Genomic DNA, 15,739 nt, shown 5'->3' with positions numbered 1-15,739 from the left:
ATATAGCATTTGAGCTGTTGTGAAAAACGGATGCAGACAAAAACAGCAAACAGTTGTAACAACAGTAATTGTTAACTGACCAACTGACAGGCGGGTGGGGGACGAGTCTCTGGAGCAGCCCTGGCTACGGGGGATACGGCTGCGTCTGTTTTTGTCCCCGCTGGAGCCAGCCAGCACCCGGTGGGCCCCGGAGCTCATGGTGCTCAGGGCCGTACTCGTCAGCACACGACCAGGGGAGCCACTGCGACTGCCAGCTTCAGAGAGACGCAGAGAGAAGAGGACAAAACATAAAGACAAGTAGAAATTAAGTCCAGAGATCTGCTTCGGCAACGAGAGGAATTTAACCGGGAAAGCGGCAGAGAAACCGAACCAGCCCCCTCTAATGTGAGGAGCTTACTTTAAAAATGACGGCTAGTTTTGTATACATACAACGGACAAAGACGGCTGCTAATGCCCTTAACTTAGGGGAACTAGTTTCCAAACACTTTTTTGTAAATAACATTCACTACAATATTTAAAAAATACACTTAACTACAATGTTTGATGTTGGAAAGAGGATTGATGGGGCTCGGAGAGTTGAAAACCAAACCAAAAGAGAAGTAGATTTTAGTGTTGGTACCTACTTGTAAACAATCTGTCATGTATATATACATACATAAACACACTTTTATGTTTTATATATAAAAGTGACATTTTGACAACGTGATGATTATTTATAGACAGCTCTCTTGCCTTATTTTGTCCAAAATGAATACATAAAATGTGATAACAGAGGTCTCAATTCCTCCTCCCCATGTCATCCCGTCTCCAACGGCAAAGCCCACAGTGTGTCTAATCTACAAAGACTCACATTACTATCAAGCTGAAGACTAAACAGTTGAGGAGAAGTTGCTCTGCAGTGCTGAATGTGAAGTGTGTGAACAGACTTTTGGGGAACGAGCTGCAGGGCTTCCACACATGAAGCTTGACCTGAACTGATTTCTACATGACTGAAAACGAGCACGCAGATCAGACTCTCTCGCTCGCTCAGTAACGCATAAAAACTCAACTGAAGTCACACACAAAACATGAAAAAAAAAGTACTACTTCTGTGTACTAGTACCTATTGACTAAAAGCTAAATAAATACACTTAATTGTTATTTGCTACACAGAGACTGTCATTCAGATGTATACATTTATCACGGAAAGAAGACTTCTCTCTGACCTCTCAACATTTTAGATTATAAAGTCAACTCTTTTTTCCTTTCTTCCCTCATCTCTTTACATTTACAGATACACACACACATCTTAAATATCTTATTATTAATGAATGTGGATTCTATAAATGCCAATTTTATAGAAACTACTGATAAAATAGAAACAATTATTTGTTTAGGATGTTAAAATAAATATCGTTGAAACTGAATTCCAGTTAAGAGATTTTTCTCCTTTTTTCAGGCATAAAACACATCCTCTCAATCTTTAGACTACATCCAGGCACCCAAAGAGTGCAGAAACACGAGGCTCCCAAAGCAGTGTGTTAAGCATGATCATAGAACAGCCATGTTAACAGTCTGACTACTAATCCCAGCATGCCAGAGTGGGAGGAGCTTTAAGTGACCTTTCTGGGTGCATGTGAAGGAGGGGGAAGTCAGGGCAACAGAGGAGAGGCAGTAAAGATAAAAAGAGCGGAAAAAGAAGTAGTGTTGTTATCTTACCACCAACAGGGGTAGCAGACTGAGATCCTGAGCCATTAAGCCCATTGGTTGAGAGGAGGGGGGGAAAGCAGAGGCGAGGGGGAAGGAACAGCAGATTAAACCAGATGAATTATGGGTGTTAGCGCAAAAAAAGCGTCATGGGAGTCAGAACACAGAGTACGATGGGAGCGCATCCTGGTGTTTCCACATCAAGAATGAAGGCCAAGCTGAAGCACTCCATTTATTTAAGAGAAAACAAGTATTGGAAATATGTCACACACACACACACACACACACACACACACACACACACACACACACACACACACACACACACACACACACACACACACACACACCCAGCTGCAGATGATAGCCTGGGAAAAGCAGTGCATGTTGGGACAGCTGGCATATGTATCAAGCAAAGCCTGTTCACAATGAGGAAAAGAAAATGCCTCAAAAGGAAAATATGCTCAAAACATGTCCATACACTATCACACACATGTAGAAAACCTCTGTTCAGCTGCTGTTTCGTCTGTTTCTGTGATAACCGTTTCCCATCAAAATGAGCACAAATATGCAGTTTATTTGTGGCTTTTCTAATTTACTTTGGATGAGTTTTATTTTGTTTTTGTCAAGTTTGAATGAACTATATTTTACTGAGTCTGGTGGCTTTGAGGAGAGCATGTTAATTGTGTTTTGTATATTTGTCCAAATCTTGTTGATTTGAAAAAATTACATATTTACTTACAACACTTATAATATAGCATTACGGCGGAGAAGGGGCAGAAATTAGTGTGTCCACCAAGGTGTCGTGTTTCCATCACTGCAGCACGAGATGGAGCCGATAAATAGTTGTTGTCCCCAGAATGAATACTGACTGTAACCTTTCTGTCCTTTCAGATTTGGTCTTCGATCAGAAACCTTCCATTTGGTCTCAAACGGTCCAGATGTAATTGAGGCTGTGGTACAATCACTGCCCACTTTTAAACTTCGCATGCGCACGCACGCACACACACGCGCACACACACGCACACACACACACACAGTGTTGCAACAGTAGCTAGCTCAGTGGCTTGTCTTCCTTCATGTCTGTTGAGTATTTTAATACCCTACATGTCAGAGCAGCGTAAATAAACCGTCCACCACACCATACTCAGTGATGAGACACAGCATGCATAGAAAAACACACACACACACTCACTCCTCTTTACAGAAAACACCGTGATCAGAATGAGAGCGACAGCAGGTGGACTACCATTCCCACTGTGGTACACAGATAGACACACACAGTCCGACTCTGACACACAAACAGAATACCTGGTGTGCAATCGGATTCGTCGGAACCTGAAGGCACAAAAACATTTACACAGAGCTTATCGTCACCGTGAAGGCAACAAATAATTATACTCTACAACAAGAGCCTGAGAAACTACAAACACACACACCATTGCTGTGTTTGTGTTTATGTGATGTGGTAAGTGGACTTGACACCCAGAACGTTCCAGTCACAGCAGGGTTTAAGTCATGCCGTGTGCCGGTGGGAGGAGGTACATACGTTGGGACTGGGAGACCATCTTAGTGCGGCTGCGTCCTCTCGAGTCCACCTGGCTGGACACACTGCTGGCAGTGGACAAGGGCTGCTTGGTACGTATACGGCCTGTATTATGTGGAGGGAAAAATACTGTTAAAAACACACACACACAGCTACACATCTAGTTTACAGGTGAATGAAGCCCAGAACCAAAGAAGCACTACAACTGAAGAAAAGCCACTAATACTGGAAGCTGCTGAACGAACGTCAGATCCTAAACTAAACACTCAACCACACAGATGCGTACACCAGGGATGCTTCAGTGGATTAGCAAGTCATCACTGGATAGCTATTTATCTTTAAAGAGTAAGTTCACCCCCATGTCTAAGCCAGGGGCTGAGATGGGTTAAGGAGGCAGTGCTCCGACTGATTAGAGAGCGTTAACATTCAACAAACTTCATAGCATAGATAAGTCCAAAATGGTCGACTCTATATCAGAAATGTTCAGGGCTGATCTAAAACAGCAGCCATTTTCAACCCATGAAATACTGATTTTAATAAATTTGATAATAAATGTCATTATTAGCACCAGCATTGGTGCGTTTTATTACAGTACAGTAATCAGATTTAATTTACAGCTTCAAAACATGTTCAAATGTGCTGTAACCAGTTAAGTATTGAATGATTATATGTAGATATCAAACAACTTCCTGCACTTTGTAGATGAGATATTACTGCAACAGTTCATAAAGATCATCACTTTAGCCACAGCAGAGCGTCATCAATCAACTTAAAGCTGCAATTCATGCAAGCCATTCTTCTAGTACAACACCTGTTCATCAGCACTATCAATGTTGGGTGTGTGATGGCAAATATCACTATTTAGAATTTTTTTTATTTCTATTTTACATTTGTGCCGTTTTAAATTGAGGGTGCCGCTTCAAGAATTTCAATATATTGATTCCTGGTGATTCCTCTGCAGATGTCAACAAACTTTAACAAAATTTAGTCTACTTTCCCAACTAGAACATCCCCAAAGCGCGCGCGCGCACACGCACACACACACACACACACACACACACACACACACACACACACACACACCTAACTATAATCTTACCATTGTCTGACCTGGTCCCTACAGACAGACAAAGAAGGAGCAGGTTGTAAAATGTACACTTCACCTGCCCGTTTCATACTGTATATATCTTGGCGTATTCATATTTTCCCTTTACAATCTATGTATGTTTTATTTATATATATATATATATATATATATATATATATATATATATATATATATATATATCATACATAGATATGTTGTGTAGTACTGTTAATCCTGTACAATACTTGAACTTCTGGTTGCATGCTAAACTGCATTTTGTTGTCTCAGTATCTGTACTCTGCAATGACAAAGTTAAATCTAGTCTGTGTATAACAGAACTAACCGTACGCATCCTAAAGCCTCAAGAACCGAATGCTACAGTTAAACACAAGCATGATGGTCAGACTCTTTCTGGATAAGATTAAACCATAGCAAAGCAGAAGATGATCTTAGATGTGTAATTAATTTGATTCATCATGTGATGAGTATGAAGGTGATACAAATGAGGGTGGAATGTAGGTTTGACAGCAGGGGGCGCTGTGGCCACACACTGCAACAAGATAAGCTGATATGATTTGAAATGAAGTGAGGAAAGGGAAAAGAAGAGAAAGAAAAAAGAAAAGCATAAGTAGGTTGTTGCTGGTGAAGCAGAGTGAGATGATCTTACCATCCTTTTTATCAGAGGCATCATCTTTAGTGGGCGAGAGAGAGAGAGAAAGGGGGTGGAATAAAGAAAAGGGAAGAAACACATGGAAATAAAAAAGGAAGGATTGATACAAACGATTATTAAAAGTAAAAGACACAAAAGGAAAAGGGATTCCAATAAAGGGAAAATTAAGATCAAAACAGAAAGTGTCAGTAACATGAAACACAAAATAATAAAAAAGTATTCAGAACAAAAGACAGACGAGAGAAAAGAGACAAGAGGAGAGAGGAGCACAGTCTGTATTAGTTACAGAGCATCTGGTAAAAAAGGGAGCAGATGCCGGGGTCAACATCAAAACAAAGAAAAACAACAGAGGACGATATTCATCAACAGAACATGCACACAGACAATATTCATACCAAAACATGTACAGGACACATCAACAGGCAATGAGGAGGCAGCAGGAGAGGAGAGTACAGGAGCGGAGAGGAGAGAGGCCAGTCCAAGCACTGGAGTGTGTGAGTGTGTAGATCCATCCTTCTGAAGATGTGGCCAGCTTATAACTTTTACTTCAACCTGTCAGAAGCTTTAGAAGCACTACTTCAGAGCTGATTTGAGGCGACTCCTATGACTTATCCTGCTGATCACTGATCTAACTTGACTGACAGGACCCTTACCCAGTGAGGAGTAGGAGCCAGGGGGCAGGCGCCCTGCTACCCTGGTCTGTCCGACTTGCCGGTGCTTAGCGACTGCGGCTGCGTTAACATCCACGTCACTACGGGATCGCTGCAGGGAGGCCGACGACAGCCCACCCTTTGAACCCGCGGGGACTGATAGGACAGGAGGAGGAGGAGGAGTGTGTTGGAGAAGGGATGGGAGGTGATGAGGGTATAGATACATCACAAACGCATGCAGGCACCACACTACCCAAAACTAATACCATACAGAAGTACACAAACAGCCAGACACATATACGCATATATGTGTGTGCGTACATGTGTGTGCAGTAACATAAAAACAACATAACAGGATATGGCTGTATGGACACAGGCAGATGTAAATGAGAATGATGGGAAATGGCTCCGTGGGGGCTGATGTTTGTCACAGTGTCTGTGTTTCCACAGGTGCGAGTAAGCATGAGATTATGTGTTTGAGAGAGATTGCACGTGTGTCTGCCGAGTGTTTGACTCACCTCGGCCTGGAGCGGATGACCATTTAGAAGTCAGAGGCCGACTGACAAAGGAGAGAAAAAAGGAGGTCAGTCCACAACAACACAAAATCCCAATGCAAATCAATGCTGGGTTATTAACGGTGACTCCAACAGAGTTGTCCCCTGAAGCCAGCATTTTTACATTTGTTCCACACGGTTTAAATTATTCTAATCAATTATCAAGCTGTCTAATTCTATTTACTTTTCCTCTAACATAAGATTTGTCTTCGAATATAAATAAGAACTCAAGACGGAATATATCCTAATAAAGATGTTCACTTTTAGTCAGCACTGTAATGCTGCTTATTCTTTTAAAAGCACAGCCAGTATTTTAACGTCCACACTGAACACTTTTCACATGGAATATAAATTAGGGTTGAAAGCAGCAAGTCTTTCTACTTCGCTCTAAACGCAGCTTGATTTGGTATTAAGTTTGCAAGTGAAAAACAATGCAGAGGAGGAAAAACAATGACAATAACCGCCTCGGAATTTCTTTGTTAAACTTCTGCGAAGTTTTAACACTGGTAGATGGCGTTACTGGCAATTTTGTCTTTGACTTTCATCCATCACAATTAGCTTTTTTGCCCTATGCATGCAGCAGAAAAGTTGACAATATGAGAGATTAGAGGAGAAAAGTAAAAGTAAATTGAGGTGCATCCGTAGGTCCACACATGGAGTCTGAGAAAAACATTTCTAAAATTACTCCAATCTTCATTTTCAAGACTCAAAAGTAGTCTTAGGGTAAACCTAGATGTATGAAGTGAACTATGAAGGATTAAAATTATAGCTGAGCATTGATTACTTGAGGCTCTCTTGAGAGGAGGACGAGGAGCGGTCACTCTGGGGAAGAGAGGCCACGCTGCCAGAGCTCTTCAGGCAGGACTGAAGGGTCTTCTGGTACGATGGCTCCAAGGAGTTGTATAGAGCGTCGGTCTCCGCTGGAAAGTGGTTCCTCAGACCCCAGTAGGCCCTGAGAGAGACAGCCAGTGAAGAAGGAAACAGAGGGGACAGAGAAACAAAAGAAAAGAGAAAATTTAAAGTGAGAGAAATAAGATGGATGAGGTAGAAATATGATAATGGAGGAGGCCAAAGAGAGGAATCAAGGAATCCAGAAAGGAAAAGGAAGGCAGTGAGATATTAACACTACTTGTCTTTCATGGAATTACATTTTCAGAAATGCCTGAGTGTGTGTCTTACTTGCGAGCCTCCACTCGAGCCTCTGAGTCTGCATCTCGCAGACCCTTCTTGATGCTCTCAACCATAACTGTTGTGTGCCTGCAAGGGAGAGCCACAGATGTACCAGAAAAAGGTGCATTAAAGTTTCAACAAGTAGAAAGGCAGGTTTAAAACATTGTTAGAATCCACCCTCACCTCTCCAGAGAGTGAGTTTGCCATTCCTGTAGCAGAAGGTCCAGGAAATCAAAACAGCGCCTGGAGATGACACATTGTTATCATTCTCATTACAAAAACACACATTACTTAACACTATAAAGATGTTTTATGACCTCAAAGCTGTTAATTGTGACCCGCTCAATACTAAACAAGGCCTTTTATCACTGTTGTGTCAACATCAGAGCCTTTGTTAATCTCACCTTCGAACAGCCACGGACTTGCATGTGCAGTTGCTGGTGATCAGCGGGATGAGCCTGGGGACGTGTGTGTGCTGCAGAAAGAAAGCAGAGCGTGAAAGATGTGAAAGGGAGAATAGTAACTCCAATAATCAGACAATAGCAGCAACACTGACCACAAATAATTCATACGTTTGTTTTGCAAAACTCACCCGTATGATGATGCGAATAGCCAACATACCGGAGGTGGCCATGACTTTGGCACAGTTGGGGATGAGGTTGAACAGGACGGGAACAATAGCTTCCGCCCCATGGTCAAATTTGTTCCCCAGCACTGATGAAAGATAGCTACAAAAACACACCATGTGTTAAAAAACGCCACTGTCAAAACTGTAGTAAAGGTCAATGATCATTAAGTGTCAACTTACTGCTCCCTATTAACTAAACTACTGAGTGTCTGTAATATAGGGAGTAGTGAATAACTGTTTTGGACAAAGCCCAGGATTGTTCTCATGGTTTTGTTTCCTCTCACTGCACATCAGGCCAACAGCTGTATCTGTAATCAACACTCACGCCACAGTGATGCAGGCCTCTCGGACAACTTGTGAGCGCAGGTCTTTAGCGGACAGTTTGAAGGCTCCATCCAGTAGCCGTAGATGCTGGTAGAAACAGTCGTAACTAGTCGCGCCCGCCACCAGCAGTGAGCGGACCTTCTTCATCTGTTACAATGAGCAAAAACCACAAACAGACACCAACAATCATCATCAGTGTAAAACAAAAAGAAGAAAAAAAAGATCATGTTATTAATACAAGTGAAAAAAGTAAGTGTGTTAAAGGTGAAAATACTGACAGCGTTGGCTCTCTGGTCCCAGTCGTGTTTGTCATCAGAGCAGATCTCACGGATCTTATTCAGGTTGTCTTCGAGATCCCTCGCTGAGTAAATCTGCAGCGAGACACAGTGAAGGAAATCAGGAGAGAAGGGAAGGAGCAGAGCAAATATGTGAAGGAAAGATAAAAGTCTCAGACAGTCTGGCCTTTATAGCCCGCCTAGTTGGGTTATCAGATGGGATGAATGTGTATGTATGCTGCTGTGTGTTGTGTACCTGGACAGTGGGAACATCTGTGAAGGCTCGAATGAAGTCCTCTTCATCAACTCCCCCGGGACTTTCCTTTGATACTAGAAAATCAGAGTAGAGTCAATTAATAAATGTGTCTGTGTATGTTTGTACATTTATACGACAGCATGTCGGCCTTCAGATTTCTGTTCTGGTTGGTTTTCGGATTCTGGTTTAACTCACAAAAGCACAAGCACACTTCCAATTACACCCACGCACACACCCACACATGTAAGGCAGGGGGAGCTGCCTGTGTTTCTAATGGACTTCCTGGCATTAATGGGCATGTCAATCATAGTTCTCTGGGGGCTAGATGCTCTGTAGACCACACCTCCTACAATTCCTTACTTAGGAGGCAGAGAGGGGATCGAAAGACGAGACAAAGGAAGAAAAAAAGGATAAAGAAAAAGATGAAGAAAGTGAGCGATGAGCAGCTGAGGGGATGAGAATATTTCATTGCTATAGTCGGTGACACTGGTTAAAGAGAAGACATTCACAGCAGAAGAGGCTGAAGGAAAACAATGCAGAGCAATATATCCTGTCCTCCTTTTCCCTGGGGTTGGTTCAAATATCAGGCTGTTCCTTATAGACGTGTTCTATTAAAACTCCCCATGTGCATGGCCCTTAGAGAGTTGTGGAACATCGATGCGGCCAGCAGGCTATCTGCAGACAATATCATGTTTTTCTCAGGGAGTAACGTGGTTGCAGCCCCGTCATGAAACTCACCTAACAGCAGTCCATCACCATTTCAATCATTTTTAATGCCAAATTTATGAAATAGAAATGATCAAGGGTGCGCAGTTATGGCTGCAATAATCATAAGTGGAATGCTTCCACAATTGTGAAACTAACTTTGATATGAGAAACAAGTATTTAAACACAAAAAGCATTTAAGATGATTAAAATGTATTCCAACCTAAAATTGTAACCGCAGTTTTTTACTACTTTTCCAAACAGATTTGAAAGATCATACTGTAGATATATGATCATTAACCAACTGTGTGAAAACAATATGTACTGCTGTGATTAAAAACTGCTGATATAAAAGCAACCACCGTGTCCTTCGAGAGAAGTCATGCCATGGCACTTCAATCTTTTCAGACATGGTTATTATATTTTCAAGCTATAGAACTTTTTTTTCCTGCCAGTTAATGGCAAAATTTAAATATCTGTCTTCTGTCTGAGCCTTGCAGTCGGTTGCTGCCAGTGTGTGTGGGCGCACGGTCATCTAAATGCAAATACAGATGAACGGGCCTCTCTGCGCCGCCATCATGGAAACTAGTCTAACGCAGTGAATGCTAGACAAACTTAACTTGAATTCCGATATTGAAAATCAAAAACCCTGATAAAAGGTCGATTCAGGTATTTTCCTTTTCATCATTTTAAACTTAACAAGATCAAGGCTTTGACCTGCAAAAAATACCCAGCATGCCTTTGACTTCAGCCTCTAACAGCAGCTCCACAATCAATAAGACTTTAATGATTCAGATGACAAAAGACCACACTCTTGTGTTTCCAACTAACAGAACAAGGTACCGGGACTCAGACAGACTGCTTGCTTGTAAAAACCCTTGTATGTGTCCGTGTGCGTGTGTGCATGCATGTATTAGTGACATTGCTGACACAGATGCATCAGTAAGCAGCAGGAAATTGACTGCATGTCCATAGGAACAGCTTTCTTCCAATAGAGAGAAAGAGACGGTAAAAATCAATACACGCAAAGACGAAGCAAACAACAGTTCAGCCATCTACAGCAGGAAGGAGGATGGCCAGAGAGGAGGCCTGTGTCTGTAGGCCGGGGGCAACCACAGATATGAAGCCAATAAGAACAGGAGAGTGTATCAGATTTCTGAAGAGGCGCAGAAAGACGGTCGATGTGGACTGTGATGTCGTCTAACAGCCCCAATGTCCCTATGCGGTCGCTACCAGTAACAGTGAGAGACCCTTTTATACAGACGGCTGCACCCACATCCTGGACAAATGGGACCCACACAAAATTGTCTCTGAGGACTGTAAACGGTTAGCAAGGCAGGTTGTTTATATTTTGGGTTCAATTACTTCTCTTACATTGTTAACCATGCATTTAGGTTTAAAGGCAGAGCTGCAAGGGAACAGACACTTGGGTTGAGAGTCAGTTCACTTCACACTCAAATACCAAAAATACAAACACGATTTTAAATTACGAACTATCTGTTCATTTTTAATTATTTTGTAAGAAGATTAAGAAAAAACAAGTATCCGTAAAATATTTAGGAATTAATTTAAACACAATGTGATTGGAATTTCCTGCCTGAATTAACAAGACTGTCTCACATAACCTCATAGTGGCACCAAGCTAGTAGACCGCTAGTCATTTAAGTTCCTGTCTGTACAGAAGAAAACATTTCCCGTCATTTCCTCATAAAAGGAGGATACTGGTAACTTCCTAACCTCTTAGCGTTCCTGTAAAATTTTACGAAAAACGCCTATCCAGGTATACCCAAAGTCAATTGGAAGCTGTACTTGAACGAGTTGGAGTAAATGCATGGTCTTGGTCTCTTTTGAAAGGCAACAATCTGAAACTTTTTTCCCCTCAATAGTCAGAATCACTTTAAGTGCTGCTGACACTGAGTTATATGAGTTTGAACACACTAAAGTATAAGGTTTTTATTTCCGCCTGAACATTTCTTTGTAAATAGATGCCTGTAGATGACTATAAATGGGACTTATGGACTGGAAAACACAATGGGACCATAGCCTGAAGCCTTTTCTAGTCTAAGTAAAAAGCAGATAACAATATCACAGAAAATTAATATTTTACACATGTTTTTCTAATGAAATGTCTAGGCGTTTTTTTCATTTTGAGACTGAAAATATTCATGATATATATACTATATACCTATTAAAAAGGCTTATAGTCTTGCAAACTTATGGAGGTCCTATTCATATGTACTACCAGTATTGATGACACAGAGAAAATTAAGTATAAATGCATTTTTATGCTAATTCAATGACAGACTGAAGCTCTATCAGCAGCTGTCTCTTCTTATCAAATTGAAGGCAGTTATTTGCCCCCCCCCCCTCTTCCTGGTACTTGTTCTTTAGGGAATTTCATTGGCTGTACGAAACGCCTGTCGACGTGACAGGCTTGAGCCACGTAAGGAGACGGGTTGACTGTTCTTCAACGTAGCTTCTGGTTGGGTAATGTAGCTTGTCAGTCAGGACATGAAGCTCCTATTGGTTCAAGTGGGGATCCAATAGAAAGGTTAGATTTCGACGGTCAGTTTGTAGCTGTGCTCCCATGCAAACATGCCGTTTTTCTTTCATATCTTCCAGCTGATATGAAATGATACAATGCCAGTTGGTGGATATTTATGGCTGTAATCACGTGTTTTGGACTAAATCTTTCATGGGATTTATTTTTATTGGACCTTTATGACGTAACAACACCGTTTTTGTTGGAATGTTATGGATTTATGGATCAATATGAGGCGTCATTGGTGCGTTGCCTGGATTTTACTATTGTTTGTTTGTTTGTTGTTGTCTGACAAAAGTCTCGTTTGTAGCTGCTGTGGTGGTCTGATCTTGAAACGGGATCACAAAGCTGGAATCACAAGAATCGTAGGTTTCCAGAAACATATGGCACTCGTACCAAACTATAAATAGGGGGTACAGTGTACACTAGAATGTACAGGAAAAGACGCCCGCGGGGGGGCAGAACGTTAACAGGTTAATGATGCTTTACGGCCTCGGACCTTTTGTCAGTCTAAACGCTCTAATAAGAAAATTGCTGCAAATTTTTATTATACTAATAATTTCCATTTGCTAGAAGCCATTAGGAGCAGAAGTCTACTCGTCATGAATTAATTATATCAACCCCACTCTCTCACCGTCTCATTTCAGAAACAGAGTCTGTATTCATTGTTTGTGTGTAAATGTAGAGGAAGTTAAATACCAAGCTTGCCCCCGGTAGCACTGGGCCTGCGTGCAGCTGAGGACTCTGCAGGCTTCTTGGGAACTTTTGGGACCTTGAAGGCAGCTTGGGCTGAGGAAGAACGATTCCCATCCACACTGTCATCATCTTCAAAACTACGATCTGGAAGGAGAGGACAGAGAGAAGAGTGTTATTATCTGCCCTGCAGGCTAGGAAAAGTATGGTCCTAGAAAACATTGAGTCAAATCCAGAGGAAGGCTTGTTACTGATCTTTGTCATCAAGCACAGGTCATAACTAGTCGAAACACACAGGATAATAGTGCTAGCATGAGTCATTATTACCGTTATCACCAATCAGAACATACTCATACCTAAAGTCTACTCTCACAATTAGTATGTTGAAATCTGGTTTCTGAAATATTAAATAAAAACACATGGCTTATTCAAACCCTCAGGTACTTCTGAAATATTTTAAAGCAACTTGGATTTTATTTCCCTTTTTATGTTAAGCATAAAAGTTTGTGGCCATTTGAAGACACTGAGCGCTAGAAAGAAAAGTAAGGACGAGAGGCAAAGAACAGAGGATGTTGTTACCATAAAGTGCTTTGTCAGGAATCACTGAATCAATTCTAATTACAAAGTTATCTGTTAAGAGGAGCAAGACAAACCCACACAGATATATAAGTTCACTTCTTAGAGCCCAGGAATACAGACAATGATAAAGATGTCCACCCAAGCAACCAGTGACTTGCAGAACTCTGCACCCTAAAACCTTCAATCTGCATGCTATCAGAGAAAAAGCTAGCTAGAAAGCTAGCTTTGAAACTTGAGACACGCTTGCAACAACAATGCATCATTTTGAACGTGCATCTGCCAGCACTTGAGGAAGAAGATACGCAAGTACGCACACAAGTCAACTGTGGAGATGAAACTGTTGGCATAGGAATGCAATCATGCTGTGGTCGCTCTGACAACCAGCCTTTATGAAATGCGCCAAAGCCACCACCCTACACCTTGAATCGTACATCAAATTTACCCCCCAACACACACACACACACACACACACACACACACACACACACACACACACACACACACACACACACACACACACACACACACACACTTGACAGGCGTGCGTGCATGTATGTACATTCAAGCTATACATTCACAGAGATTGCAGAGCCTTTTTTGTCAAGCTCAGTAAATGTTAAGCAGAAATGTAAAGAAGCAGAAACACACATCTGTTGCCGTTTATCAATATTTACCACACATACACATGCATAGACACACACACACATGCATACACACACACACCCAAGTCCATCACAGCACTCACAGTCACAGATCCGCTGGCAGATAAGTCGCCTCATGCTTCTGGGAGGGCGTGGTATTGGAGTTCCCCCTCTTCTCCGAGCCGTACCCAAAGACACACACACAGACACACACCTCACACACACTTCATGATTAGGCTAAAGCCGCATACACACACACACCACTGTCCAAAAACCCCCACACAAGTGCCGGCATTTTCTCTCACTCTCTACCTTCCATCCCTCCCTCTCTCTCTCTCCTCCTTCCTTTAGCAGCCTCACAGCCAATCAGACGAAAGATGACATCATAGTGTTGCAGCCAGTGCGGAGGCAAGACCATGAGTGTGTGTAATGGGAGTGAAAGGGACACACACACACACACACACACACACACACACACACACACACAAGGAATATTAACAGGGCTTCTCTGTGTCTCTGCCAGACCAGCAAACCTAAACTCATTACCATTGACAACACACTCTCTCCAGCCTCTTTACACCCTCTCTCTCTCTCTCTCCCCATCTCTTTCTCACACACACACACACACACACACAAGTACAGTTATTAACAACATCTTAACACACTTTCTATGTTGCCACATTTACCCAAGACAAGATACATACACTTCCTCCCTCTTATCATATGCAACAGAACAAAGGATGATGGAGCAATGGTCGAAAGAGGTCGTGTGGGGAGGGGAGACCACAGGCAGAAAGAAAATAATAATAAAGCCAGACTATGAAAATATCCCCACCTTAAAAGGTTTGTTTCCTCCAAAAAAAAAGATTTTTTTGACAAATATAAAGCTTCATAAAGACTTGAATACTTAAAGAAGATATCATCGCTACAAAACATGCTGAGAAAATACTGTGATGTGTACAAGTACATCAGAGTACAACATCATTAATAGAACTGAATTAATTCACAGTATCAGACACCAGTTTAGTGAATTAAACAGCTTTCTAACAAAACCCACGGGTCCATGAGCAACACTTGGTCACGCATCATGCTCTGAGCATTGATGAGCGTCACTGTGCAGGATCTGCATCTCTTTCTTTTGTCTGTAGTCAGACCCCACAGGAGTAAATGCCACCGGGTGAAGGGCAGAGCAAAGACACTGGAGAGAGAGAGAGAGAGAGAGAGAGAGAGAGAGAGAGAGAGAGAGAGAGAGAGAGAGAGCAGACGGCACACATGTTGTTGCCATGGCAACCCGTGCAGACTAGCTTCTCATATGGATAGGAAACAGGGGAAAATATATTTCCGGAAGCTCACTTGAACACAAATATCCAATTTAGTTTGATGAACGGTTGAATTGACTGTTTAATAACCGACTCTGTGTTCGCTTATTAAATTAGGATTCTGGTTTATTGGGGAGGAACCAGCACCATTAATGTCTCAAAGGATACACCACATTGCCAAATAATGTCCCAACATGCAAACAACAAGTCCCCACACACACACACACACACCATCGTGTACCAGGCAGCGTTGCCATGGAAACTATGGGCTGGCATTACCTCCTCTCTCCAGTTCAGACGAATCAAAAAGAGAGAAGTCGAAGCTTTAATACACAGATCTGATAGCTGTGGAGAAATTATCAATCAGTGGTCAAATTAGAAGGCGTTTCCAAAAAAAAACATCCAACCAGGATG

The 15,739-nt window shown here is 41.9% G+C and overlaps 1 protein-coding gene across 1 annotated transcript in view; it reads right to left on the bottom strand.

The window, feature by feature from the left end:
- Positions 1-15,739, bottom strand: part of clasp2 (cytoplasmic linker associated protein 2) — a gene marked incomplete at its 5' end in the record, with an annotated part of 53,555 nt that overhangs the window by 14,451 nt on the left and 23,365 nt on the right. Inside the window, 15 exons of the mRNA XM_079232222.1 lie at positions 81-254; positions 1,699-1,725; positions 2,998-3,024; positions 3,236-3,361; positions 5,643-5,795; positions 6,158-6,198; positions 6,978-7,145; positions 7,373-7,450; positions 7,547-7,606; positions 7,768-7,838; positions 7,956-8,091; positions 8,317-8,462; positions 8,594-8,686; positions 8,847-8,920; positions 12,793-12,933. Of these exons, the coding sequence (XP_079088348.1) occupies positions 81-254; positions 1,699-1,725; positions 2,998-3,024; positions 3,236-3,361; positions 5,643-5,795; positions 6,158-6,198; positions 6,978-7,145; positions 7,373-7,450; positions 7,547-7,606; positions 7,768-7,838; positions 7,956-8,091; positions 8,317-8,462; positions 8,594-8,686; positions 8,847-8,920; positions 12,793-12,933 (1,515 nt within the window). The remainder of the gene's footprint in view (positions 1-80; positions 255-1,698; positions 1,726-2,997; positions 3,025-3,235; positions 3,362-5,642; positions 5,796-6,157; positions 6,199-6,977; positions 7,146-7,372; positions 7,451-7,546; positions 7,607-7,767; positions 7,839-7,955; positions 8,092-8,316; positions 8,463-8,593; positions 8,687-8,846; positions 8,921-12,792; positions 12,934-15,739) is intronic.

This window comes from Taurulus bubalis (assembly GCF_910589615.1).
Source record: "Taurulus bubalis genome assembly, chromosome: 16".
NCBI lineage: Eukaryota > Metazoa > Chordata > Actinopteri > Perciformes > Cottidae > Taurulus > Taurulus bubalis.
This window is presented reverse-complemented; position numbering and strand designations above follow the sequence as displayed.